Below are 27,482 nucleotides of genomic sequence, written 5' to 3' on the forward strand. Positions count from 1 at the left end.
GTGGAATACATTTCTCTAAACATCCAACTCGGATAAGTAATGTTAGATACAAATTTTAAAGCATTTTAACCTCTCAAAGTCAACCTAATATCGTAAATATGAGTTTTTTTTGTCGTCAAGAACTGTTTAAAATAAGGTCTTAAAAGCGACAGATTACGGTACATGCACTGTTAAGACAGTTCTCGTGCAACTTCCTTTGCGTGCAGGTGCTTGTCTTTAAGCCCCGCCCACCGCTGATGCTGCTGCTGGCCGTCAACCGGACAGTCAAATATAATAATCTGTGGTCCACTGCGGCTCGAGTGATTTTACATTCTTATAAACTAGCATCCGCATCCGTTTTCTATCCGCATTCGACAGTTTGTTCCTCTCCTGCAGACGTTTTTGCGCAATCACCCCTTCCGCTTTTGAGATAGTCGGAGCTTTTGAAGCGCTCCAGCAACATAAGGACGAATCGAAAGGTTACAGTTACAGAGCTGAAGGACTATCGCGAAAAACCACCGGCAACGGCTCGGAAAGCGCGTAGATATAGATTGCCATGACAGACTGTGGCGGGGATGCGAAGCTGGAGGTGAAACAGGCCAGCAAAGAGTTTAAAGAGAGCGAAAACGTTGCCGAGAAATACTCCGCGATGACAGGCACGAAGAACAGCGACATGAACATGAACGTCGGCGAGCTGTCCGCCGCATTCACTGCGGTCCCGACCCACAAATCCATGAAAAAGGTAAGAGGGACGTGTCTTTTCTCCAGCTAGGTGTTTAGGGGCCAGAAACGCATTATGGGTGTCCTGAAAACATCGCACTTGAGTTTGGGACATGTAGCTCCGTTTACTGGGATCATTAGGAAAGATTATCCTTGGCGAGAGTTGAACTAAAGGTGTGCTGGAGCCTATTAGAGTCACGTGACGCATATTTCAAGCGTTTCTTTAGTTCTTTTTGTCGCCGCATCCAGTAATTTTCCCTGAGCTGCTCCGACTGCCACATCTGTCAGAGTCACCGACCTTTTTCCACTGCAGTTTACAAATTGTCAAACGCTGGAATCTAACATATAAGCTGAAGGAAATGTGGAGAAATACCTTCTTCTTCTTCTTTTTTAATAAATGTCTTTAGATTTCCTAGAAAGAAAAAAAACATTGACCCAGAATTGCATGTAGGACAACTGACAGTGTCAGAGCACTTCACTGCATAGATCAAAGAGGGAAGATGCAGGATAGATAAATAGATAGATAGATAGATAGATCATTTACTCTGGAAAGGAAAGATGATCCAGTCCAGATTGTGAAATTGTATTCAGTATGGCCCTCTGAAGTGTGTGTGTGTGTTTGTGTGTGTGTGTGTGTGTGTGTGTGAGTGGGTGGTAAAAGAGGCACACTACTCTGCCCACTCGCTCATCGAGTTGTCAGCTGGTTATACAACAGAGCCAAGGGCTGTTCTGCTGCTTCTCTTCAGCTGCATTACACTCAGCGCCAAATCAAATTCAGTGCTGACGTTCACATTTACTCTTTAATATTTCAGAAATCAGAATTTGGATTGTGTGTAATTAAGTATTCTTATGAATTTTTCAACAGCAACATTTTGCACTTGTGCACTCTTGAAAAATGTTTCACAGAAGATTACAAAGAATTGACAAGTAACACATTCAGTTAAACATCACATTTTTTAAGTAGAAAGACTGAAATAGTATTTTCTTGTAAAATCTTCTCCAATCATTCCTGAAATAATTTTAGCTAAAGTGTAGCTACCTCGCAACAGATCTCTGTTCTTTGTGTTTATCTGGTATAACAACCCTAACATAATGTGTTCATCTCACAAATTGCCTCATAAGAGCTGAAGTCTCTTGAGAAATGCTCAATGGTTTGAGTATAGCATGCATTCATCTATTTTCCCCTCTGATCTTGTGTATTCACTCTTTTGTATGTGCTGGCAGTGATTTCCCCTAGTAATCATAGTTTTTTGTGTAATTGTATCCTTTTCTCCTCACAGTTTGAGGGTGTGAGAAAGTTTCTCTCTCTGTACCTCCGCTAGCTTTGTCCCTCTGTGAGCAGGAGGCTCTGATAACATTGTGAAAGAAAGTTGCATTGAGCTGAGAAATATGACACATGTACTGAGTCGCTCAGGAACATTTTCTCCTGTTTCTAGGACCTAGACTTGGCATGGGGCCGCGGTCCGGCCCTACCTGCTGAGAGCCCTGCACTGACCTTGGGCTCTCCTTATTGTGATTGTTCTGTGTTTTCTCATAAAACATTCAGCCTGTTATGTGGGTTTAGTAGGAGATTAGTTTCTTCATCTCTTTGAATAGATCTATTCCTCTGATGTGTACTTTGACTCTCAACGTTTCTTTATGGTACATCCGTCATAATGAAACGACTCCTTTTGTTTCCGATTTCTTGCTTGTTATACATAGTTTTGGAGATTAGATCAAATTTCCGGATATTTTCAGGGAAGCTATTGGTTGCACGTCCAGTTCTGCTGAATGGATGCATTGAGAGTTTAGACCGATGTTCCTGCTTCAGTGCATGAGCTGCCATTAGGGTCTCTTTACACCGAGCAGTCATCTGAGAGAGCTTAGATCGCGTTTCATTTATTCACGTTAGACCATCGGCACTTCAGAGCCCAATTATTTAATTCTCTCAAGTGGTTTGAGCAGGGAGATTATTTTTGACTTGGTTGAGCAGATTGCTGTTAAGTCTTTAAACAGTGTTTCAGAAGTTTTACATTCTCAGCCAAATCATGTTAGGCCAATTCAGTTTCATCAAGTTGACTTTTGTAAAAAAATGGGTTGAAAACTAAACTGCTGAATCAGCTGTTTAGTTAATCAGCCTTGTTAATGGTAAAACTCTTATCACAGTCTGGACGTCATCATTAGACTATGACACTGTGAGTTGTGTATAATATCAGGACTTTTTGGTACACGTGACTTTTTGTAGGGTTGTGATTTTATTATTTTAAAAAAGCAGAGAAAATATAATGATTAATGGTAATTTATAGAGACATAGAGACATTTTTTGCACCAATATCTAGTGCATATAACCAATATTTAGGGCATAACTGCATGAGTTGTTGCCCTGCATCATCTTTATTATGGGGTCAGTGCATTAACTGCATTAAAATATTTTAATAGTGTTATTTTTTTTTTTTCTATTTGCGGTGTTCTAATTAATTAAGTTAAAGCGTTAAACTGACAGCCCTAGTAGACAATTAAATAGACAATTAAAACTTTAAAAAAAGAAAAAGTGAGAGTAAAGACTTTAAAAACAAAATCTATTTCAAATGCTATTCTAGTGAACTTTAATTTCAGCAAAGAATCACAAAAAATGTATCACGATTTCCACAATAATATTATGCAGCACAAATATTTTCAACATCAATAATAATAAGAATAATATCTGATTGATAAGAAATGTTTATTGAGCAATTGTGATTCATTTGATTGTTTAATCGGTATATCATGCAAGCATCTTTTAAATCAATTGACAGCTCTACATTTTCACTCTTAAATCAAAAACCCAATCCTATGTGAAGTTCAGTAGAGTTCTTTGTTTTTGTTGACAATCATGTGGAGTGTAGTGTACACTGCATGACCTCGGCCTTGGATTAGAGACTGTGGCTGAAAGCCAGAATGGTTACATTAGGACTACAGCAGGTATTGGCAGAGTCACAGTAAACGGCTCAAGAGCGTCTGCTTAACGCTTGAGCGTCTGCTGGCCTAGTACTGCCTGTCTGTTTCCACCACGATGGATCATTGTGAGCTGTAAAGCGGAACAGTCAATGAACTGGATGGATTTCTTTTTCTTCTATTTTTAGTCAGATCTCGTAATAGAGTTGACTGACGTGACCTATAGTGGATGCTTTAGGGGTTTACAGAAACATGGTTTAATTCCCTTCAGATCCCTGTTTTATTAGCCGCCCCGAATGAACTCTGCAGGAGAGTCTGTTTCTGAAGGCACTGGGAGAACCAGTTGGATTAAAACACTCTGGGGCAACAAATACACCCTTCCTTTAGTACTCCTGAAACATTCAGTCACCAAAAACAGACGGGCCGACGGACCTTATGGTGGTTGCAGGGAATGGTAGATTACAGAAAGAGAGGGAGAGCAAAAGTAGGCTGGCCGGGTTTGTGAGTGGTTGATTTATTGGTTCCCTTGTCACCTCCCATACCCTCATGTCCGCTGTAAGAACTCCCCCCCCACCCCCCCACCCCCTACACCCGCCCATTTGTAAAACTACATTAGTGAAACACCAGTTGTAACAATACACAGGCACACAGGCCAGAGGCAGCCGGCACAGACAGGGACCATGAACCATGGCTATGACTTTCCCAGGGTAAGTGCCACATTACTCTCTCTTCTGCTCAGATTTTTTGGTGATTGACTGTATATATGTTTATTTACAAGTCTATATATTGAGAGACAGAAAGAACAATACTTCTGAAAAAGAAAAAAATATATCAGTATATTAATGGAAAATGTTTTAAAAATTGTTAAAAAGAAGAAAATTAGTAGATCTTTCCCAATGAATACTATATATAAAAATTGTGTCAAGTTAAATTATAAATATAGTTTTTTTTTTTAATTATTATATATCAATATATTAAGTTTATAATATTATTCAATATTTATAAATGTTATTATGTAATGTTCTATTATAATATGTTGAACTAACCTTGTAAATGACATTGTAAACATGAATAAAAAAACTAAAATAATAATACAAATTTTGAAAAAAAGAAAAGAGATAATTACATTTTTCCTCATGTATAGATAGATTCACATGTTGATTTTTTTTTTCTTATGTATATATAAGAATCGGTCACACTTTATATTAGGTGGCCTTAACTACTATGTACTTACATCAAAAAATAAGTACAATGTACTTATTGTGTTCATATTGTATTGCAAAACACTTTTGCTGCTATTGAGGTGGGATACGGGTAAGGTTAGGGACAGGTTTGGTGGTCTGGGTAGGTTTAAGGGTGGGTTTAGGTGTAAGGGATTGGTCAACAGTGTAATTATAAATGTAATTACAGAAATTAATTACAGATGTAATTACATATAGGTATTTTTAAAAATACAAGTACAATGTAAAAACATGTATGTACACAATAAGTGCATTGTACCAAATTATTAATTTAAATGTAAGTACATAGTAGTTAAGGCCACCTAATATAAAGTGGGACCTAAGAATCTAATCTAATTTAAATGATTTTGATGTGTGGTTTCTACCAAATCAGTTGACTTGATCACAGAGGTCAATTCAAAAATAGAATATATATATATATATTCTATTTTTGAATTGACCTCTCTGTGATCAAGTCAACTGATTTGGTAGAAACCACACATCAAAATCATTTAAATTAGACTCTGTGGAGTTTATTGATATGTAGCGCTCCCCTCTGCCACCATCAATGTGTAGGTACACTTAAAGAGTCTAGGAAATGTTTGAAGTTCTCAGTTCTTCTTTGAGTAGGAAGTTTGGAGACATCATGTGCTGGTTTTCCAGGGACTGATTGACTAAAATAGACTTGAGAAATTATGACTCAAATATGAAGGTGAAGTCATAAGTCTGACTGTGTCAAGCAGGGATATGTACATCTGCCACAGTCATACGTTGTCAGTTAAAGTCAGTTACGTCTTTTGACACTTGCATTGGACTATCCTGCTACATAACACTGGCTGGGGCAGTTAAAGTCTGGTTCAACATAATCCACAGCCTTCTGGATTATTACAGCACATTGCCAGAGTGTTAAAAAAGGAATATGGTACGATTTAATAATTTAAGTGACAGTGTAATCAGCGAAATGAGCTGGAAGTGATGTTAATGCTTATAAGGCTTCATCACGGTCCATAGCTTTCTTTTCGTCTCTTGTCTTCCAACTGAAGAATTATACTCTGCTATTCTCTAATCATAACTGTCCAGTTATTTCAAGCACTTTAAATTCAAAGCTTTGCCTCGGGGTCACAATACCGCCTCACAATAGCATTTTATTATCACTCCAATTTCCTTGAAACATCAGTTGTGTGTTTTGTCAACTTCACCGGCATGTTCTACAGTTTTGTGTGCAAACATACCTTTCTCAGGACTTGGACGATGTCTGGCAAATCACAAGTTAGATAACAGATAAACCAATGGTGTTAAAGCAGTGCTACAGGGGGAGCTGAGCATTTTCTGGGATTGGAAAGTAGATTGTTGACTGTTTTGAGTAAAGCGAAATGTGTAGTGGGTCACTGCTTATCGAACTGAAATCTGAAGTTAAGTATATGGTGCAGTTTTGGAAAATCTCCCCAAATGAAAAGACCTCAACAGAGCATTTTATATAATGTTTCTATTCAGCAAGGATGCGTTAAATTGATCAAACGATCAAACAGTAAAGACATTGATAATTTGATAAATTCATAAATGTTTCTTGAGCAGCAAATCAGCATATTAGAATGATTTCTGAAGGATCATGCGACAATGAAGACTAGAATAATAACTGGTGAAAATTCAGCTTTGCCCTCACAGGAGTAATTAACATTTTAAAATATATTAAAACACAAAACAGACTAATTTGAAAAAGAAAAAAAACTTATGATCCCACACTTAGTAGTGTATTTAAAAAATATTAGAAAGATTTTATAATTTAATACTAAAAAATATTTCAAATACATCCCCTGAGCTGTGAAAGAGCAGCTAAAAGCTTCTTCTGGGTCTTTCCACATTGTCTAAATTTCACAGTAGGAATTGTGATGGCAGCTGTGTTTTGTAAGGGTGCGGGATCCGCTGTTTTGCTTGGAAAAAGTATCGGATTCACGAGTGCTATTGAACTGTCCAGAATCCGTTCCTAAGGATTGGTAGATTGACTGTCATCAGATGCATTAAAGGAAATCTCTTGTTTTCATATACCACACAGACAGAGGTTTTGCCCTCTCTATCTGTCTGTGGTACGCTTAGACAGTAAATATATTAGATGCTTGGATTATTTGACTGCTTATGACCACACACACAAGCATAATCAGATAAATGTCACATGTTAAGGTCACAGGTTAGAGGTTACTTCAGCCCGAAGCATCAGACACTTTTGTAAAGCATTTTCTTTGGTCATATCTAGCCACCTCAAAAGATTTTTAAAGCACTTGATCTCAGATAATAATTGTGTGAAATGAGATGATGTAGTGATTCTACAGTGATAGCAAGCATTTTGTTTGTTTGTGCCAGATGCAAATTTGTACTACTTGTGGTTACATATCAAACCAAGTGATTTTGTTTGCTAAAGCACAGTCATATTGCAGTTCACAGGAAATCTGGGTCCACAGATGCTTTGAAGCAGAGCCGCTGGTGATCTGTGTCTGTAGATGAGACATCTGTGTATGAAAGAAACATAAATCCGCTCTAATAAAGGAGTGCAGTCAGAACCAGAACCCTGCTTCTGTGATTTACTTGCACACTATTGTGTAAATCTAATAGTCTACCACAAAACCCATCCCAGACGCCCCGTCCCTCCCATCCTCCCTTCCTTTTCAGACATATGATCATTCCTACATGAAGTGTTATGTGACTCAGTGATGAATCTATCTTCATTGGGTATTTTAATACAGAAGCATTCGTCCTTCATGATAGTGTTAATGTTTCTGTCAGCCTGTGTGCACTGTGAGGTTTAAACTTGCAGCTTTTATTACTTTGCTTAATCACTTTAATGACCCCATGAAATTAAAATTGAAATGAATTTAGTCCATGTGCTAGCTTTGAGATCGACATGCTTATGTACTCCTAAAAGGATTTTTTGCTGTAAATTTTCTTCAGTAACTTAATTTTTCTTTTTCTTTCAAGTTACTGTAGGGCAACATTGCAGTCAATAAATATTTGCTTGGCTATATCAAACGCTCTCTTTAATTTGTTCTAGATCGTTAGACATGACGTTGTGGAGCCTTGAATTCAGTTTCCTTACAAGGTGGATTTATACATAAAACACTGACTGACTGGGCAACGTAAACTAAATGCTTTTGGCGAAATACGAAGAAAAATGCATTTGTTTTAGTTGGTTTACTGCATAAAATAACAGCAGTCGCAATCCCCCATGTCACTTGTACTTCCATAGTGCCTTTCGCTTGTGATCTTCATGCTCAAGCTATACTCAAGCTATAATTTAACAGTCAGGTTCATCTCCGCTCTCCACAAAACAAGATCACACACAGCACACACACAGAAAACAGCAGTACGCAGTCTTCATCAGCCTGCAAGCATATATCCCATGAATATTTAAACTTTTGCATTATTAAAATGACTGAAATGGAACTGAAACTCCCTGATGAGATCCGTTCCCCACATCTGTTATGTAACTGTAAAATATTTCAATACAGCAGTGAGCGGATGCTATTTATAGTGTCCTTTTGGGTTATATTAAGACTCTACATGTTTGAAGCTGTGCTGTTCCTTAGAGTATTTTAGTGTATTTAATGTTCAGTAGTAATGTTTTAAAGTTTGTTTGATTAAATTTGAATTACTTGAAATCAAGCCTTAAGTTCTGAAATGTAAAATATAAGGAGATATTGGTGCTGTTTGCATTTTTAAGGTATAAATGTAGTTTGATATACGTTTATTTGGCTCACCCAAAAATGAAAATTCTGTCATCATTCTGGGTTTCATTTCAAACCCATAAGACATTGGTTAATCTTCGAAAAACACAAATTAACATATTTTGCATGAAACCTGAGGGGCTTCAATCCAGAATTTGTATTTTTGGGTGAACTCTTCCTTTAACTGCATGCAAATGTGCTGCTCACATGTTCATGTCTCTGTCTCTCCTCCATCCTCTCTTTTTCCATACCTCCATCTTACTGTAGCAAATTCAATTTGCCAACCAAGAGGAAAAACAGGAGTTCAGCAAGTTCCCTACAAAGACCGGCCGTCGCTCCCTGTCCCGCTCCATCTCTCAGTCCTCCACGGACAGCTACAGCTCAGGTCAGACCCTCATCCACCCTCACTGCAAGCCAAGCACAGACACGTCAATGAAGTTCTGTAGTTCAGAAGAACAAAAACGCAAATGGCGTGAAGCATTAATTGCATGCAAATGTATACATTATAGGTCTAAGACCTATTTAGTAGGTAAATGGTTTTAGGAATAGTTCACCCAAAAATGAAATTTGCTAAAAATTTACTTATCCTCAGGCCATGATGAGTTTTTTCTGCATCTGAACAGATGTAGCAGTAAATTACTTGCTCATCAATGGATCCTCTGCAGTAAATGGGTGCCGTCAGGAACTGAATCTAAACAGCTGATGAAAACATCATAATAACCCACAAGTAATCCACATGACTCCTGTCCATCAGTTAATATCTTGTTAAGTAAAAAGCTATGTGTTTGTAAGAAATGAGTTCATCATTAAAAATGTAACTTTAAATTGTAAATATGAGTGAAAATGTCGACTCTGACTCAGGAGAGAAATATGCAATCAAGTCTTGTTATGGATTATGGACTCTATTTTACCCAAAAGTAACAAGTAAAAATGTTTTTTAAAAAACAAACATGCACCCTTTTCACTTTACAAGACATTAATTGATGGTGGAGTAATTTTAGATTATTTGATGTTGTTATCACCTGTTTGAACTCTTGTTCTGACGGCACCCATTCACTGCAGAGGATCCGTTGATGAGCAAGTGATTTAATGCATAATTTCCAAATCTGTTCCCGTGAAGAAATAAACATCTTGGATGGCCTGAGGGTGAGTGCATTTTCATTTTTGGATGAACTATTCCTGTAAGTTCATTGCAGAAACTGTGTCAACAAGAAAATCATTGTGGCCCGAAACTGCTTATTTCTTGTTCATGCTAGATTTGTGTGTTGTGTAATATAATCCTAGGTTAGCTTAAAGCAAGAACTACAGACTTTTGGTAGCACTGGCACTGGATCACACAAATCCACATTCCTAAATCACTCGTAACACGAACAAAAGTGAGGGATAAACATTCCTACATGTTTGTGACTGCAGACCAACCCCCTCCACCACCTAAACAGCAGACTGCCAAAACAAAACTGCAAAATAATTGCATAAGATGAGAAGAAGGTTTTTTTTCCTATGGCAAAAATGAATAAATGCATGCATTGGGGTTAATTCCACTAAAATGTGCATCTGTGCTCTTGTAGCGGCCTCGTACACTGACAGTTCGGATGATGAGACGTCTCCTCGTGAGAAAAGCCAGGTCAACTCAAAGGGCAGCAGCGACTTCTGCGTCAAGAACATCAAGCAGGCCGAGTTTGGACGGCGGGAGATCGAGATCGCTGAGCAAGGTTAGGAGACTCACCTTTTATGCTTAGTACTCTGTAACTGGTTATCTTTACACCTTTGCTTAGTGGGAACTTTTTTGTTGCCGTTTGATATGCCAAGATGGTTTGCATACATAACAATTACAGCATTGATTCTTAACTGGTTTGTCATGTTGTCAAGTTTTGATAATTAATGTTATTGGTTTAGTAAAGAATTGTTGACTCCGGACATCTGTTGAACACAAATGTAGGTGTGTATAAGTGCTGTCAAATGAACAAGGTTTGGTAACAGCTGGTGCTGTCAGGAACAGTCATTGTTCTCCATTTAATTGAATGGTTTCATCCTTTTAACTGGGTCAAGATCTCAGTGCCAGCTACACAATACATATATACTTAAAGGAATTGTTCACTCGAAAAGGAAAAGCATGTCATCGTTTAGTTATTTAAAGTCTATATGACTTTCTTCTGCAAAACACAAAACCAGAAATTTCAAAGAGCTTTTGAATGTCAGTAAAATAATGGGAAATAAGTCTCCTGAAGCCATAGCTTTGTTTTAAAAAGACAGAAATGTCTTGAGTTTGAGTTTGAACTCGCTGACCCAGAAATAATCAGTGAATAAGAACAAAGCTACTTGGAATATTGTACGTGATTCATATTTTAGTGATGCTTTTGTGTCCTTTTTGGAAGCTTGAAAACTTCAGTCTACGTTAAATACAAAGTTCTGTCATGAAAATTTCAAATGGCACAGGTGATAGGTTCTAATTCAGTCTGATATAACCACATCATTATTTACATAGCGCAGCTGATTGGTTTCTTTTCATATCAGCAGCCAATGAGCTTGCTGCTGAACATTCAAATACTTGGCTAGTGCCCTCCACCTTCCCCAGCTCCACCTGCATAGATCTGCTATGGGGTAATTTCATATATGTTATGTGTGCAGCAACAGTATTTCCTACATGCTCACAGCAGCATTTCTTTGGATTTATTGGCAGTAGCAAGTCTCTGCAGCAGTGTAGCAGATCTATTCCTCCAAGACCAAACACATCAACATTGCCATATTACCATGCTAAACTCTCTGAGAGTTCTTTTAAATGTTTCCCCATTTTTCATGCAACAAGACTTTTGTCCGTGTTTTCCAGAACTTGGTTTGATCTTTGTTTCAGACTCTATACTCTGCCTCTAGACTCTCATCTCCAAACTGTTGTCTCTATCACGTCCACAGATATGTCTGCACTCATTTCCCTGCGGAAGCGAGCCCAGGGGGAGAAACCCCTCGCTGGGGCTAAAGTGGTTGGATGCACTCACATCACTGCACAGACTGCAGTAGGTTCTCCTCAGGGCTTCACTAATTCAAACACACACTTCTTCTACAACTAGTCTTTAACTCTAACACAAAATATTTACACATTTCTATGGTTTGTTTGGATGAATAATAGTTAGCTGTACTCACAGCACTTTTAGGGCCTGATTTGCAAGACATTTTGATTTACTGAAATTACCAGCTGACCAGACCAGTATATTGACCAGGGCTGCGTTTCCCAAAAGCATCATAAGCTTAAGTACATAGAAGACCCATTGAAACCAGTGGAGCTACAATCAACTTAGGCTTACGATGCTTTTGGGAAACGCAGCCCAGGGCAATATATTGAATAAACGAATTTTGAATTAATATTGTTTAATGTTTAATCAATGTTGATTTAAATGTAGTGTGTGTTCTATATTGTATATTAACTGGATACCCTACTCCCTATAGGTATGTATTGTTAGGAGTTCAATGTTGTCACTGTTAACTAAAACTATTCTAAATATTTTTATTAATTAAAAAAAGCTGAAATAAAAAATATAGATAAATATTACATTAAAACTTAAATAAAAAAAACATAAAGGGAGATGTTGCCTTGACGAGCACTAAAGTTACTACATAAGAGCATAGCAAAATTACTAAAATAAACACTAAACATAAAATTTAAAATGAAAACTGAAAATATTAAAATAAAAGTGGGTTCAAAATATTAATAAATACTATACAATTATATGAATAATACTAAAATAACCTGTACCAGCTTTGTCACAATTAAAAGACCCAGCTAATTAAAAAGAAACTTACTTTTAGTACAACAGATTTTTTTAATTTCATATAAATAAATCACAGTGCTCACAATGTGTATTTGCTTACGTGTGTTCATATCTTAGTATAAATAAATGTAAATGCACACTTTGTTACCCTTCCCAACTTTTTTGATATGCTGTGCTGGTTTCTTTCAGGTCCTGATCGAGACACTTGTGGCACTGGGTGCTCAGTGTCGCTGGACTGCCTGTAACATTTACTCCACTCAGAATGAAGTGGCTGCAGCTTTGGCAGAGAGCGGTAAACAGCCCACCTTACTGTTGTCTGAACTACCAATTCTAACCTGGTTTGATTTGCCCATATATTCTGGACTCACTTTTTATTTATTTTGTTCCCTTTATAGGCGTTTCGGTTTTTGCCTGGAAAGGTGAATCAGAAGATGACTTCTGGTGGTGCATTGATCGCTGTGTCAACGTGGAAGGCTGGCAGGCAAACATGGTATAATGTTCTGCGCTTAATATCTAGTGATATTAAAAGAGCTGAATCAGAGGGCAGTGTCTGTTTACACTGAGTGCAAATAATCCACCTTGTTGGCAAAGATTAATTTCACTAACTTTACCCAACATTTACCCATTGTACAAACTGCATATTACGTCTGTTTACACTTTATGTGAATAGCATAATTCAATTGCTGTTTTGTACTTAGTGTTGCTGTTTACACATGTCTACCACTATTTACAATATTTAGCACACTGCTTCTGTTAAACTTCATTTACCACTGACAAATCGGTATTTATTTAATCTTCAAAACAATTATGACGATCTTTGTATGTTTGCAGACTAGTAATCATCATAAATTTTCTCACAGATCCTAGATGATGGAGGCGATCTGACCCACTGGGTGTATAAGAAGTATCCCAGTGTCTTTAAGAAAGTACGTGGGATCGTGGAGGAGAGCGTTACAGGTGTACACAGGTAAGGGTGAACTGTAGGACAATTCATTTAATTTAGTTTAATTAATTTAATTACATTTTGTTTTGTTTTTAAATGTATATCTTGAATGCAGTGTTTGCAAGTTGCTTTGGATAAACGCATCTGCCAAGTGCATAAAATTTTATTTTATTTTTATTTTAATTATATATTTTGTTATCCACACCAATAACCTAACACAATGACACAAATCGTTATTTATTTTATGTATATTCTATTATTAATCTGTATATGATTAAAATAATGAGATTAATCGCAACTGTATATTTTAATGAATTGACAACCCTATTGAACAACATATTTATGTTTGAATCAAATGTATCTGTTTTTATTCTTTCTGTTAGGCTGTACCAACTCTCCAAAGCTGGCAAGCTTTGCGTCCCCGCTATGAATGTCAATGATTCTGTCACCAAGCAGAAGTTTGATAATCTGTACTGCTGCAGGGAGTCCATCTTGGACGGGTAAGACACCTGCAATGCTGAGATATGCTTTTTTTAATATATACAGTCATGGCCAAAAATATCGGCACCCTTGGTAAATATGATCAAAGAAGGCTGTGAAAATGAATCTGTATTGTTAATCCTTTTCATCTTTTATTTAAAAAAATTCACAAAAATCTAACCTTTCATAGGTTAATAAGAATTTAAAATGGGGGAAATTATCATTATGAATTTTTATTTATTTATTTTTTTTAAATACACGTTGGACACAATTATTGGAACCCCTAGAAATTCTTATGAGTAAAATATCTCTGAAGTATATTCACATTCATATTCACAATTTTGAACACTCCAGGGTGATTATGAACATGAAATTATCCAGCCATGGCTTCCTGTTTCACAGAAATATAAATAGGAGGGAAAACAAAGGCCAAATTCCCTTAATCATCCATCACAATGAGAAAAACCAAAGAATATATTTCTGATGTGCAGCAAAAGATAATTGAGCTTCACAAATTAATGAAGTGGCTTTAAGAAAAGAGCTAGAGCAATGAAAATTCCTATTTCCACCATCAGGGCAATAATTAAGAATTTCTAATCAACATAAAATGTTACGAAAAGGAAAAGGCAGAGGAAGAGGACGTATGTCTATATCGTCCTAATTCACGGTGAGAAGGAGAGTTTGAGTGGCTAAAGATTCTCCAAGGACCACAGCTGGAGAATTGCAGAAAATAGTTGAGTCTCGGGATCAGAAAACCTTAAAAAACTATTATCAAACAGCACCTACATCACCACACGTTGTTTGGGAGGGTTTCAAGAAAAATTCTCTATATTTCTGCTGGAGGTCCAGGACATCTTGTTTACACACATGGCATCATGGTTTCTATCAAATACCAACAGATAAAAAATCAATAAGTGACTGACTCTGTTAGAAATCTTATAATGGGCCATGTTTGGATCTTCCAACCGTACAATAATCCAAACACAAACCTTAAAAACAACACAAAAATGGGTCACTGAGCACAAAACCAAGCTTCTGCTGGCCATTCCAGTCCTCTGACCTGAACCCTGTAGAAAATGAGTGGGGTGAACTGAAGAGAAGAAGCACCAACATGGAGCTGGGAATCTAAAGGGTCTGGAGTGATTCTGGATGAAGGAATGGTTTCTGATCTCTTGTGAGGTGTTCTCTAACCTCATCAGGCATTATAGGAGAAAACTCCTATACTATTGGCAAATGGAGGTTTCAAAAAGTATTGAATAAAAGGGTGCCGTTAATTGTGGCCAGTATGTATAAGAGAAAAACATTTATTTCATAATGATATTTCCCCATTTTAAATTCTTATTATCCAATGAAAGGTTAGATTTTTTGTGAATTTTTTTTAAATAAAAGATCAAAAGGATTAACAATGCAGATTAATCTTCACAGCCTTCTTTGATCATATTTACCAAGGGTGCCGATATTTTTGGCCATGACTGTATGTATGTATATGTGTGTGTGTGTGTTTATATATATATATATATATATATATAACTTTTAGTATATCTTCTCCTGACCTCTTACCAAGCATGAATAAAGCTTATCTAAGGAAGAGTATAATCACGGTTGACTTCCTCTTTCTTCTTAGTCTGAAGAGAACGACAGATGTGATGTTTGGTGGGAAGCAGGTGGTGGTTTGTGGTTATGGAGAGGTCAGTCAACATCTGCGCCTTTGCAAAATGCCCCAAAGATAATCTGCATAATGCCAAAAATAATCTCTAAATTGCCAGACCTTATTTACTACAAGCACAGATATTTTAAGAACATTTCTGTGTTTTATTTTCATTCTTGTATTGATTCTGGTGTAGGTGGGAAAAGGTTGTTGTTCAGCTCTGAAAGCACTTGGAGCCATTGTGTGTGTAACAGAGATTGACCCTATTTGTGCTCTTCAAGCTTGGTAAGATAAACGCACCCACAAATCAAACACCATGTGCACTATATTAGTATTATTCATATAGTATTATAGTATTTATTAATATTTTGAATTGGCTTTAATTTTTTACATTTTTAATTTTTAGGTTTTAGCAATTTTGTTGTAATTTTTTTTTATTAGCTTTATAAAATTCATTTTTATTTCAGTTAATTGCAAGGGGGTGAGCTGTTCTCATTTGAGACCATCTGATTGGATAAAAAATCTTTGTAGTGGAGATGAGTCATCAATATTATGGCCTATTTTCCTTGAAGAGAGACCGTACCTTTTAAATGTGTATATTTTATATTACAAGTCCGTTTTGTAAGCTTTTCTAACAGATTTCATATAGACTAAAAACAAAAATATAAATAAAAAACTAAAAAAAACTTAAATGCACAATGAAAAAATTAATTAAATATCACCAACTTTTTATATTTATTGCCATTATATTTATTAAAAATAAATGTCAAGTTGTAAAGTTTCTTTAGAATTAACAGAGCAGTTTTGTAGCAAACAATTTGTGTAAACTAGTCTCTCAGAGACTTCCACAAATAATATAAGCTCCCCATATTAGCCAAACACATGGCCGTGGGAAGTATTTATACAGGAAGTCTGTGAACAAGCTGAAGTGCTTATTTATCAAAAATATTTAAACATGTTTTCCCTCACTGTCTGTGTAAAGACCTGAGATACCAGTTCGATTTGTTTTTATCTCCCTCATAGTATGGACGGCTTCAAAGTGGTGAAGCTAAATGAGGTGGTTCGCCAAATGGACATGGTTATCACCTGCACGGGTATGTCTGGTTACAGTTGGCTCACTTCCATTTTCAAATCCATTTCCTGTTCCATGCGGCTCTTATCAGCACAACACATCCTCCCAGATGCCCTTGCATTGAGTTGCTGTGAAACGGTTCGCCCCTTTGATGGCTGTAGTAGTGTGTAGTCTGGGAAAAATTATAATTGCTCAGCAAGAGATAAAAACATAGTATAGATCTGATGAGGTTTAGATGAGTGCTGCATGGTCTCTGCTTGTCAAAGGCACAGCTTTATATTAAATTTAAGTTTATTTAATAATAATTTCAAATATTAATATTTTTAAGCATGGAAAGATTTGTTTAATATGTTTTTGTTCCTTATTTGATATTATTTCTTAAGCGTCATTTTTAAAGAGGTAACCAACCAGCTTTGTGGTGAATAACAACATTACAAACTTTCATTCAAAGCAAACTAATATTTGAAAATCAGGCAAAAAGAAAAAGGTAAAACATTAAGATACATTAAAGACTGTGTGCTTTAATTAGGGGAAAAACTATTCCATTAAGCATTTAGAATGATATAATCAAATTAATAATGATGGATAAATGTATAAGAATAAATGTCTCTCAAATTCATAAATGCAAATATATAGAAATACAGTTGTTGTCTGTGCAGGGTCAGAAAGCTCTCGGAATTTATCAAAAATATCTTAATTTGTGTTCTGAAGATGATCAAAGGTTTTATGGGTTTGGAACGACATGAGGGTGAGTAATTAATGACAGTATTTTTGGGTGAACTATCCCTTCAAGGAGTCATTTAATTTTGAGAGTGTAGGGAAATCGACTTGTTAATGTCATAAAGTGCTCTTTTGGCATGATTTGCTTTGGCATGATTCTCAGATTGGTGGAAAGCTTACTTTGCAGAATCATGGGTAATGTAGTTTTTCAACAGGAATTTCACATGATTATTTAAAAAAATGGTTAGCAGCTTGAACATAAGCATGTACCATCAATATAGTAGTAACATTGAATCTCACAGTAGGTCTGTCTTTAATGGTTTAAATAAAGTTATTGTTAAAAAATATGTTGCCCTGGATGTGGACGTGACCCTTCGACAGCGATGCACGCGTAGTCCTTCGCTCTGCTCACTCTGTCAAATATTGTATAATCCTGTCAGTAAATTTCGAACCACTCTGTATTTGACTCATCATGAGTACTTCAACAGTCAAAGACAATCGGAAAAGAGAGATTGAGTAATCGCCAATAAAGAAAAAATTCAAAGATTCCACCATCGGTATAACGGTATCAAGCTAGCATTTAATGAGCAGCAAAGGACTTTGGATTCGGTTGTGGCCTCGACAGTAAGAGATGCGGTAGACTCTGTACTGACCCCAGCATTGCGTGACCTGCGTGCGGACATACAAGCGACCAACAATTCTGTTAAAGAGCTAAGAGTGGAGCTTGAGCGACTAGCTAGCGCGGCAAAGCAGACACGTGACCGGATCGATTCCGTTCAAGAAGCTGCACGTGAGGATAGGAGGACAGTCACAAACTTAAGAAATCAGCTGGAGCAACTCACCGAAAAAATGCCGGACATTGAAGATAGGAGCAGGAGAAATAACGTGTGACTTGTGGGGTTGCCGGAGGAGGCGGAGGGGGCGGAGGGCTCCGATGCAGCTGGCTTCCTCAGAGCTAATCTTTCCAAGTGGATCCCTTCACTGAAAGGCCGTGACATCGAGATTGACTAGGCCCATCATGTGTATGACGGAAGGAAAAACTCTGATTGGCCGTGTACTCTCATCTTCCGTGTACTAAGATGGCATGACAGATCGGCGATCCTGAAAGGTGCTCAGCAGACATATCTGGTGAAATATACACAGGACAATGTCACGCTACTATTTTTTCCCGACTTTAGTCCAGCCATAACTACGAAGAGAAAGAGCTTTAATCCAGTCTTGAAGAAGATGACAGCACTTGGTCTTCAGCTTTTTCTCACCTATCCGGCGGTAATTAAACTATGGCACAAAGGTGAGCAGATGATGTTCGACTCTCCTCAGAAAGTGGAGGATTTTATCAGCGCACTGTCACAGAAGAAGACATATGCTGCAACGGGAAAACAGCGGCCACCATCTCCATCTCTTCAGCTCAGCGAGAAGAACTTAATGACTGGGATGGAGGCAATTCCAGCTGCCCAGGAGAGGATAATAACAAGGTGGACATGGACACTTGTTAAATCTCTTCTTTTTTTTTTTTTTTTTTTAAGACTAACACCCTTTTTTTGGAGGGGTCTAATGGAGAGTAGGTTCAATTACAATAATTTTTGACTATGTGGGCCTTTTGGGGACATGCCTTGCGTTGAAGTGGACCGGTCACACATCATGACCATTTTTTGTTGCTCTATCAGACCTACGTTCTCGGTAATGTGCGGTCTGAGTTGTTTCTTGTTTATAGTTGTTTATCGTTCCTGTTTCTGTGTTGCTTTTATTTTTTACAACAGACATTCATACTTTTATTTATTTTACCTTTATTTCTAAAAGGATTTTTCATCTAGGTGGTTTGGTATCTAGAATGCACACCAGCGTTTACATGTTACTTACAGAATGGGAGTGCTTTTGCTTTTCTTTATTTACTGAATACAGTTTTGGGATTATGCATACTCTAAATATTTTATCATTGAATGTGAATGGCCTAAATTCTGCTGTGAAACGTACTCGTGTATTAGAATATTTCCTGTGCACTGATACAAGAGACACATTTAAAGCAATCTGACGTGGCACGTTTCCAGAATAAGTATTATAAATTGGCAGCCTTCTCCTGGGCTCTTAATAAAACTAAGCGGGTACTTATCCTTGTTAACAGGAAGTTACATTTAACAATTGAACACCTCGGAAGTGATGAGGAGGGTAGATTTGTTTTTATCCGTTGCAAAATACATAATAATAGGTTAGCATTGGTCTCTATTTACGGTCAGAATGAGACAGACAGTGAATTCTTTACAAATATTTCCAAAACACTACTTGAGCAGAATGATTGCCCATTAGTGGTGGGTGGTGATTTTAATGCTGTCGTAAATCCTGCTTTGGATAAATCTCAATCTGATACAACTGAATAAATTTATCACTGAGCTCAACTTAATCGATCTTTGGAGAATTCAGAATACTAAATCTAAGGACTTCACTTTTTTTTCTAGACATACTTTTCTAGACAGACTTAGATAGACAACATATTTCTCAGCCCATCTTTAATTTCGTCTAATTCCTCCATCTCTATATACCAATTTTATTATCTGATCATTCTGCTGTGTTATGCAATATTCCTCTTTCCGTATAAAGCCGAAACATATTTTGATGAACCAATTTGTAAGCAGTATTTAGATAAATTGGAATTGCCTCGGATCTCACAGATGGATAAAGAATCTTTGGAGGCCCCATTGCGTTTGGAGGAGCTCCACGTCTCTCTAAAAAGCCTTCAAAAGGGCAAATTGCCGGGTCTAGATGGTCTCCCCCCTGAATTATATTTGGACACTTATGCTTAATTCATTTAATTTTGCAATTGAACATGGTGTATTTCATAGAGATCAAAAAACATCATTGATATCATTACTTCTTAAAAAAGGGAAAGATCCATTATCCATTAAGATTGTTCCAGCTACAGACCGATATCACTTATCCCATGTGATCTAAAAATCTATGCTAAAGTTTTTGCTTCTCGAATGGAAAAGGTAATTCATAGTTTGATCAAGGAGGACCAAACCGGTTTTATCAAGGGGCGCAATGCGTCTGACAATATGTGTCGACTCTTTCATATTCTTGACTTTGCAGACTCTCATCCGAGCCCTTGTGCGGTTTTTTCACTTGATGCAGAAAAGGCCTTTGACAGGCTAGAGTGTGGGCAGTTCTGCAATGTTTCGGCTTCGGTGAACATTTCATTTCTATGATTAAGACATTATACCACTCACCTGCAGCATCAGTCTTGACTGGTAATATTACCCCGTTCCCTTTACAGCGGGGAACGAGGCAGGGATGTCCGCTTTTCCCCTTTTTGCTTAGCTCTTGAACCCTTAGAACAAGCCATTGGGAAATCTGAAGTATCGATTAAGATTCATGATCATAATCATAGTATTTCATTGTACGCTGATGATATTATTCTATATTTAGACCACTTTGATGTTTCAGTCTCTAGTATAATTAAGGAATTTGATCATTTTAGTAGCTTATCAGGATACAAATAAAATTGGAGCAAATCTTCTAATTCTTCTATTCCCTTATTTATTCCTATTAAGGAATCTTTCATCTATTTGGGCATTACCATATATAAAAACATCCATAAGATTGCCAGAGACAATTTTAATAGTATTCTAGTTAAGGTCAAAAATGACATTCAAAGATGGACGAATCTTAATGTCTCTCTTCAAGGAAGAATCTCCACAGTTAAGATGAATTTGTTACCACGGTTTAACTTTCTTTTCTCTATGCTACCACTTTCTCCCCCTCCAGGGGACTTTAAGGAGATCAACTCCATTCTTTCTCAATTTATCTGACATAGTAAATGCCGCAGAATCAAACTTACCACAATACAACATTCTATACGCGCAGGAGGACTGGCTGTACCAAATTTTGAATTGTATTATTGGTCGTTCCAACTTATGGCTCTTTATAATTGGGTTGATCCTCAATCGAAAGTTTCATGGAGAGTGACTGAAGCTGACAAGGTTAAACCAAATAAACTCCAAGATATTTTATTTACTGGCACGGGGAAAAAAAGGTGATAATTATAAATTTGGTCTGGTTGTGGCTAATTCTATTAAAATCTGGAAAGTCTGATAGGAGGACCCTTCAAATTTTGTAACAGTACACATTTATGGCACAATTTTAATTTTGCATGCGGAAATCGTCCATTTGTCCAAGCCTCTTGGTCGTCTTTAGGCGTAAACACATGCAGTGATATATATGATAACCAGGGCCTCTGTTCATTTCAGACATTAAGAACTTAAGAACTTTTGTTTATCAGCATCCGCATATTTTGTCTTTCTTCAATTACATTCTGCTCTCAAAGCGTATGGAGTTCCTTGGGCATCTCTCATTTCCTCTCATTCTATGCCTTCTACTATTGATGCTTGGCAGGGTTTTTTCTTTAACATACTCGATAATATAAAGGAATGACTTGCTTTTATTTTTTTTCCTCCCTCTCTCTCTCCTTTTTGACTGGACTTTTAAAAGTATTGATTATATGTCTGTTGTTTTGTTTTGTTTGTTTTGAATGGATGTTATGTTATGATGATGTGTGTGAAAATAAATAAAAAGTTGATTTAAAAATATATATATATATATATATATATATATATATATATATATATATATGTGTTGCCCTATGGAAAAAAGGAGATTTTTACTTCTGGAACTTAGCATTGCACTCTATAAACTCGCAAATTTTATTAAGGAAAATGAAAACAAATTATAATTAGTATGCACAAATAATGTGTATTGAGGTTTCCTGTAGATTCCTGAAGAAATGTCTCTAATGTTTCTACAGGGAACAAAAATGTTGTGACCAGGGAGCACTTGGATCGAATGAAGAATGGCTGTATTGTCTGTAACATGGGCCATTCCAACACTGAGATTGATGTGGTGAGTGAGTCTCAACTTCCCTCACATTCATCTTTAACCGTTGAAAATATTTTGTTATTTATGAGGAGGCTCCATTTGCCCCTGCTGTAGTGTACTTTATTGGTGAATGTAGCTACGTCAACAGCTGTAGATGTTCCATGAGCAGCAGGGACACTTAATCAACCTGAAAGCCTCTTAGCGGCATGTTTCCGACAACAAAGTGAAGTGCGCTGATGGTGTTCATAGTGAATGCATTTGTGTGTGTGCGTGTGTGTGTGTTTTAGCTTTGCAGGTTTTTCAGTCTGTACTGGACATAAGTGAAAGCGAGTGTTAGTTTGTGTGTGCTCATGTGTGTCTGTTTTTTCTCTGTTCCAGGCGAGTCTGAGGACTCCAGAGCTCACCTGGGAGAGGGTGCGCTCGCAGGTCGACCACGTCATCTGGCCTGATGGGAAACGAGTGATTTTACTGGCAGAGGTCTTTCCTTATTCTCTTTTTTTCTTGAATGAGTGCCAGTGATATGACATATGGACTCTATTTTTTATGCAACAGTAAACATATTTATCATATTTGTATGACAGTCAGAGTTTAAGACTGCTTAATGTTATTTAGACACAAAGAATCAAAACCGTGCAGGATGTGTCCTGAACAAGTCAAAACTAGCAAGTTGTTGCAAGGCAAAATGCAATGAAGAATTTAGTTATTTTACTGTTTAGTTATTTAGAGCAATGCCACAAATTGATGCATTAATATACATGTGTGATCATAAATGAGTGCATAATATTTATATAATTTTCAGTTTTTAATCATGTAAATTAAATAATATACATAGTCAAATAATATATAGTTATACAGACATGGTCAGAATTGTTGGTACCCTTGGTAAATATGAACAAAGAAGGCTGTGGAAATAAATCTGCATTGTTAATCCTTTTGATCCATTATTTAAAAAATTCACAAAAATCTAACCTTTTATTGGAGAATAAGAATTTAAAATGGGAGGAAATATCATTATGAAATAAATGTTTTTCTCTAATACACATTGGACACAATTAACTGTACCCTTTTATTCAACATTTTTTGAAACCTCCATTTGCCAATAGTATAGGAGTTTTCTCCTATAATGCCTGATGAGGTTAGAGAACACCTCACGAGATCAGAGACCATTCCTTTACCCAGAATCACTCCAGACCCTTTAGATTCCCAGCTCCATGTTGGTGCTTCTTCTCTTGAGTTCACCCCACTCATTTTCTACAGGGTTCAGGTCAGAGGACTGGAATGGCCATAGCAGAAGCTTGGTTTTGTGCCCAGTGACCCATTTTTGTGTTGTTTTTGAGGTTTATTTTTGGATTATTGTCCGGTTGGAAGATCCAAACATGGCCCATTATAAGATTTCTAACAGAGTCAGTCACTTATTGATTTTTTTATCTGTTGGTATTTGATAGAATCAGTGATGCCGTGTGTCTGAACAAGATGTCCAGGACCTCCAGCAGAAATATAGGCCCGCAACATCAAAAATACAGCAGTATATTTCATTGTAAACAAGGGGTACTTTTTATCCCCGTGTGCACCAAACCCATCTTGAGTGTTTGCTGCTAAAAAGCTACATTTTTAGTTTCATCTGATCATAGAAGCCAGTCCCATTTGAAGTTCCAGTTGTGTCTGACAACTGAATATGCTGGAGATTGTTTTTTTGGTGAAAGCAATTTTTATTTTTTATTTTCTTGAAACCATCCCAAACAACACATGGTGATGTAGGTGCTGTTTGATAATTGTTTTTTAAGCTTTTCTGACCCCGAAACTCAACCTTTTTCTGTAATTCTCCAGCTGTGGTCCTTGGAGAGTCTTTAGCCACTCAAACTCTCCTTCTCACCGTGCATTAGGACGATATAGACACATGTCCTCTTCCAGGCAGATTCATAACATTTTCTGTTGATTGGAAATTCTTAATTATTGCTCTGATGGTGGAAATGGGAATTTTCACTGCTCTAGCTCTTTTCTTAAAGCCACTTTCTAATTTGTGAAGCTCAATTATTTTTTTGCTGCACGTAAGAAATATATTCTTTGGTTTTTCTCATTGTGATGGGTGATTAATTTGGAATTTGGCCTTTGTTTTGTTTTCCCTCCTATTTATATTTCTGTGAAACAGGAAGCCATGGCTGGATAATTTCATGTTCATAATCACGCTGGTGTGCTCAAAATTGTGAATATGAATGGGAATATATTTCAGTTATATTTTGCTCATAAGAATTTCTAGGGGTATCAGTAATTGTGTCCAACATGTATTTGAGGAAAAAACATTTTTCGTAATGATATTTCCCCCATTTTAAATTCTTATTCTCCAATGAAAGCTTAGATTTTTGTGATTTAAAAAAAAAAAAAAAAAAAAAAATATCAGTATTTATATTCAGCAATGATGCATTACATTGATCAAAAGAAGTTTATAATGTTACAATAATTTTTTTTTTACAAAAATATTAAGCAGCAACAGTGTTAATAAGAAGTTTTTTTTGAGCGACGAATCGGCATTAAATGATTAAAATTATTTTTGCAGGATCATGTGACACTGAATTCTGGAGTAATGGCAAAGGGAAAATTCAGCTTTGCCATCACAGGAATTTTAAATTACATTAATTTACATAAAATTAATTTTAAAAAATTCACAATATTACTGTTTTTACAATAATTTTGATCAGATAAATGCAATTTTTGTGTGCACTAGAGATGTCCTTTTTTAAAAACATTTAAAAAATCCTACTGTCCCTAAACTTTTGAACAGGAGTATATATTTTTTATCAAATATAATATAAGTCTATTAGTTTTCCTTTTTGAATGCAGCTTATGCACTTGATGCCATGTATTGTCATGTTTTGGTTTGCATCAAAGTTCCACATAAAAAGTGAAAATAATCAAATAAGAATTTAATTCTTAATGCTAAAAAGGCATTGCCATGTGTTTATTTAATATCAAGAACATTTTCTTCTATCAATCAAACCCATATTTTTTTGGTGAAAAAATAATATATTGTGATTTTATGAAAAGCCTTAGTTTTCCCTAATAGATCTTTGTCCTTTGTGTTAAATCTCAGTTATTTGTGTGCTGTTTTTCAGGGCCGGCTCTTGAACCTGAGCTGCTCAACAGTCCCCTCATTTGTGCTATCAATCACAGCCACAACCCAGGTAATTGAACCGGTCACGATTTGGGTTTTAGCTGAAGTGCGTCTGTACAGATGACATTTTATCCAGTTATGTTTGTGCTTCTGAGTGCTGCTGCACAGCTGTATGATTATTATGCCTGATTTAACATCTCTAATCACAGGCTGTTGTGCTCTTTATTTTAATGTTAGGCTTTGGCCCTGATAGAGCTGTATAATGCACCAGAAGGTCGCTACAAACAGGATGTCTACCTGCTTCCCAAAAAGATGGGTAAGAACCAGTCACTACTGCAACTCAAATAAAGCAGTTATGTGCATTAACTGTGATAAATCATGTGCATGTGTGTGTTTCAGATGAATATGTGGCCAGCTTGCACCTACCCAATTTCGATGCTCATCTTACAGAGCTGTCAGATGAACAGGCCAAATATATGGGCCTGAATAAGAACGGACCCTTTAAACCAAATTACTACAGGTATGAGAGGGGCTTTAAAACACCTCATATTGATTATGACTGATAGTTTATGTACAGTGTACACATTTTAACTGTTATATAGTGTGACAAAGAAAGTCTAGTATTCCTATTTTAGGACAACTTCTCATCAAATACCCAAGAATAAAATGTTTGGTCACTTACTACCCTCTGCTGGTTGTCAATGAAAGACTCACATAACCAGTGAAATTGCTAATTGTTTTCAACATATTAGTCTAGTACAATTTAAAAAATAAAATACAATAATGATAGTAAACAATTATTATTTCAGCTTTTCAGTATAACGTTGTCTACTGTTGAAAAGTTTGGGCACAGAAAGATTTTAAGAAAGAAGTCTATTATGCTGTTTATTGAAAACAGTTTTGCCATTTAATTTTTGTGGCAACTGAAACATTTTTCAGGATTCTTTGATTTAATAGAACGTTTGAAATCTTTGGTAACATTATTATGTCTTTACTGTCATTTTGATCAATTTAATGGATCCTTACCGAATAAAAAGATCTTAATGACACCAAATTTTTGAATGGTAGTGTAACTCATAACAATCAATGAAAAACAAACAATTTCATATTATGAACATTCTTCATACCAGACTGAACAGTTATGGCAAAAATATAATTTTTCTGTTGTTCTACTTACAGATATTAGTGTGACTGGATGGATTCAGCCTTCATCAAAGATGGAGAGACCTGCATTAACCAGTGAAGCAAGAGATTTATTTTTTATTAATATACATTTCTTAAAACGAAACTTGATTTTACTGAATGTTATTCTTATTTAATAGTGTTACTAATGTCCAGTGACAAAATATATGTTCATGTCACTTTTAGGCTTCTGTGTATTGTTAGAATTCATGTATTATAGCATTTGTTGTAAATCATCTTTTAACCTAAAATATGAAAAGGACCACTGTCTATGGCTCTAAAAATGTGCCAAATATTGGTTATAGTTACTGATCAAATAAGATAATTATTATTATGCTTTGTTTTTACATGGGTATTCTATTCATGCAAGGTTATGCTACACTCAATCGTTCATGACCAAAAAAATTGTCTTTGTGGCTTTTTAATATAAAATTGTTAGACTCGGCATAATATTCCTGATTTATCGCTCTTGCATAAGAAAATATAAAAGCTTTTTTTGAATGAATGTACTGTGTATTACTGCGAAAAGCTAGAGTGTTCTGGCAATATGATACACACCACTGTGTGCAGAAACTTCTGTGACCCGGCAGCACATGCTGCTAAATATACCCCGCTTGGGGGATTTTATGAATTGTCACCAATAGGGATTATTTTCCCTTTCACATTCTCACACGCTTCCATCATCTCTGTGGCCTTTTACAAATTCTTCTGTTAAAAGAACATAGACCATTATATGTTATTAAATAAATGTAACCACAGTTGAAATTAGATTTTGGGATATTCTGTGAGACTTTTGCAGAATATTATTGGCCTTGGCCCCCAACATACCCACACATAGCCAGCTAGACTCCCAAGCAGCACACATATCTTGATCACCATCTCTAAGGGACTGCAAATGTCTTAAGCAAATATCACTGTGACTGCTGTCATTTGAATATTTGCCTCATATGCACTTTGTGATTTCCTTTGCATACATTTGTCAGATTTGTGATGTCATCCAATCCCTGCATTAAAGATCTTGCTGTCACAATATGCATTTTGACTCATATTTATGCTATTAATATCACAAACTTTTTTTCTGTTATTGTGTAGGAAGCGCATTATATTTTATGTTAACACCAATGCAACAATATTCCTTTTTAAGATAAAA

General features: G+C 36.3%; 1 protein-coding gene and 1 long non-coding RNA gene across 3 annotated transcripts; one reads left to right on the top strand and one right to left on the bottom strand.

Moving 5' to 3' along the window:
• The first annotated feature begins 213 nt into the window (after positions 1-213).
• On the top strand, positions 214-27,366 carry ahcyl1 (adenosylhomocysteinase-like 1). Of its 2 annotated transcripts, none has more exons than XM_058784698.1 (17): positions 214-721; positions 8,816-8,933; positions 10,117-10,260; positions 11,459-11,559; positions 12,502-12,604; positions 12,708-12,802; positions 13,173-13,279; positions 13,639-13,755; positions 15,360-15,423; positions 15,580-15,668; positions 16,407-16,477; positions 21,971-22,065; positions 22,420-22,518; positions 25,152-25,220; positions 25,388-25,466; positions 25,550-25,670; positions 26,330-27,366. In XM_058784698.1, the coding sequence occupies exons 1-17, from the start codon at positions 536-538 to the stop codon at positions 26,334-26,336; spliced, it is 1,665 nt and encodes a 554-aa protein (XP_058640681.1). In that variant the 5' UTR covers positions 214-535; the 3' UTR covers positions 26,337-27,366. The 2 variants fall into 2 exon arrangements, with proteins under 2 accessions (XP_058640681.1, XP_058640682.1); XM_058784699.1 differs by lacking the exon at positions 214-721 and adding an exon at positions 4,233-4,319.
• Positions 18,677-20,425, bottom strand: LOC131545665 (uncharacterized). Its single transcript, XR_009272475.1, has 2 exons — positions 19,997-20,425; positions 18,677-19,962 (listed from the first exon to the last, which is right to left on the bottom strand). It is a non-coding gene; the product is annotated as an uncharacterized LOC131545665 (long non-coding RNA).
• Positions 27,367-27,482: the final 116 nt, after the last annotated feature.

This window comes from Onychostoma macrolepis, chromosome 08 (assembly GCF_012432095.1).
Source record: "Onychostoma macrolepis isolate SWU-2019 chromosome 08, ASM1243209v1, whole genome shotgun sequence".
Lineage (NCBI taxonomy): Eukaryota > Metazoa > Chordata > Actinopteri > Cypriniformes > Cyprinidae > Onychostoma > Onychostoma macrolepis.

Excerpts from the sequence above, each read along its gene's own strand:
- ahcyl1 (XM_058784698.1), top strand. The coding sequence starts at position 536 with ATGACAGACTGTGGCGGGGATGCGAAGCTGGAGGTGAAACAGGCCAGC. Across the intron at positions 10,261-11,458 it reads GATCGAGATCGCTGAGCAAG|ATATGTCTGCACTCATTTCC; the intron begins GTTAGGAGACTC and ends TCACGTCCACAG. Across the intron at positions 11,560-12,501 it reads ACATCACTGCACAGACTGCA|GTCCTGATCGAGACACTTGT; the intron begins GTAGGTTCTCCT and ends GGTTTCTTTCAG.